The 1,801-nt window shown below is 39.1% G+C and overlaps 1 protein-coding gene across 1 annotated transcript in view; it reads left to right on the plus strand.

Moving 5' to 3' along the window:
* The window catches only part of LOC100187244 (coiled-coil domain-containing protein 173), a 7,695-nt gene extending 6,101 nt beyond the window's left edge, over positions 1–1,594 (plus strand). The window contains exon 13 of the mRNA XM_002128399.4: positions 1,214–1,594. Coding sequence (XP_002128435.1) covers positions 1,214–1,325 — 112 coding nt within the window. The 3' untranslated portion in view covers positions 1,326–1,594. The remainder of the gene's footprint in view (positions 1–1,213) is intronic.
* The last annotated feature ends 207 nt before the right edge of the window (positions 1,595–1,801 follow it).

Genomic DNA, 1,801 nt, shown 5'->3' on the forward strand with positions numbered 1-1,801 from the left:
AAGTGAACATACATGGTAACTCGTAAGCTGGCACTAGGTGTTAAACCCGTGTGATAACGACTGTCGTTTTCCGGCCACACGAGGATAAAGTAAAAAAAAAGTAAGTTACATTCAGCATCAAGCCTCGAGCCAATATCCAATGTGCAAGAGACAGACGCACTAACCACTATGATAGCGCTGGACTTTTTTTCTTCAATAAAGTGAATGGTTTATGCGATAACGAATAACCGCCAACATATGGTTTATAAAACCACCATGCATGGTGCACACTAAGGCGGCCGTGTTACAATATATCGTGTTTAACCGCTACGTGAATAAAGTCCGGCGCCGCGGCGGGCTGCTATTGCTCTAATAGGATCTGATAGGTTGTCTAAATTGTCAGTCAAGGATTGGAAATTACGAAATTCCACCAATAAAGTCACCCCCAAATTATAATGTAGTAACACCGGTAACTAACAAGTGTGTACGAGATTTGTAAAACAGAACAACCGTGTTATAAATACCGACTCTCATTACCCTCCTACAAGAGGATAAATACGTTTCATTCCTTCATGTATGGTATCAAATAAGAACCTTTGGTGAAACCAAACAGTGAGCACAAAACCATCATGCATGGTGCGCTAGTACGCCGGAAATATCCCGTATGCCCCCGCCGCAACGACCAGCTTAAGTCAGAACCCTGGAACCAACGAGTTACAAAAAACTTTACAAGTTAACCGCTCAAAAAAAAAAACAAACGGTAATTTGTGACCGGGTACGGTGTAACTAACACTCGTGTTATTACTTTTTGTCACGCGACAATTTAATTTTAAACCTCTATTTAAGTAAATCATATCCCTTGTCACTTATACATGATACAGTAGGGTGGGGGAAGATGGGACACCTTATAAATCTACTCTATCGTCGCATTTGGTAGTAAACAAAGAACATTTAAAGAATTATAAAACTGCATCCTCACGACTCCCATAGACCGTTGTTAATTGTTTAAAACACAAACATGATATTTGGATATTGTGTGCTAAAGGTGTCCCATCTTACCTCATTCTACTATATATATAAAAACGAATGTTCAAGCCGCATTGTATTTTATCGTGTGTGCAATTAAAATATCGGCAGATCTCAGATTTCCGCGTTCTGTTTGTAGTTTTTTTAATGAAATTTTCTTCGGAAACTAGACTCTTGGATATTTAAATACCATGTTATGTGTTCACAGATACGGCGTCCAGCTACCAAATTGTCAGAGATCAACCACAGAAAGCATAAAGTCAAAATGCGAGTCCGGAAACGCCACCGTCGCCAAAAAACGTCTCGGATTCGTCTGGTAACGATTGAACACATTTGGAAAAGCACAACTTTTGTTCCGGCACATTTTTGTATTCTTATTTTCACACTTATTGAACTTGATAGGTTGTTTGTATGCTCATTTATGTTCAGCACCTCACTGACCTTTTGTTTGTGTTTAGCGGCGTATATAAATTGACGTGTACAGTATACAATTATAATTAATGCACACACATTCTTATTAGGCGTCAAAATAGGCAAAATGATATTCTGTCATGCAATATCTAAAATACAGACTAACACGCAGCAGCCATCCATGTATGCCTATTACCGATAAAATCGATCTTACCCGTCGGTTGTAGTTCAGGGGTTGTGGTTTATCGGTTAAGTTTGTAGTTCAAAGGTTAAGAGTTAGCTTAGGTTCGTCTTATACAGATTCGCTGTAACTTAAGCGTAATAAAGCGATTTGATTGGTCAGAAAAGAGGGCTGGGTGCGACCACTCTGTATTTTTAAAACACG

The sequence above is a fragment of the Ciona intestinalis genome, chromosome 9, assembly GCF_000224145.3.
Source record: "Ciona intestinalis chromosome 9, KH, whole genome shotgun sequence".
Taxonomy (NCBI): domain Eukaryota; kingdom Metazoa; phylum Chordata; class Ascidiacea; order Phlebobranchia; family Cionidae; genus Ciona; species Ciona intestinalis.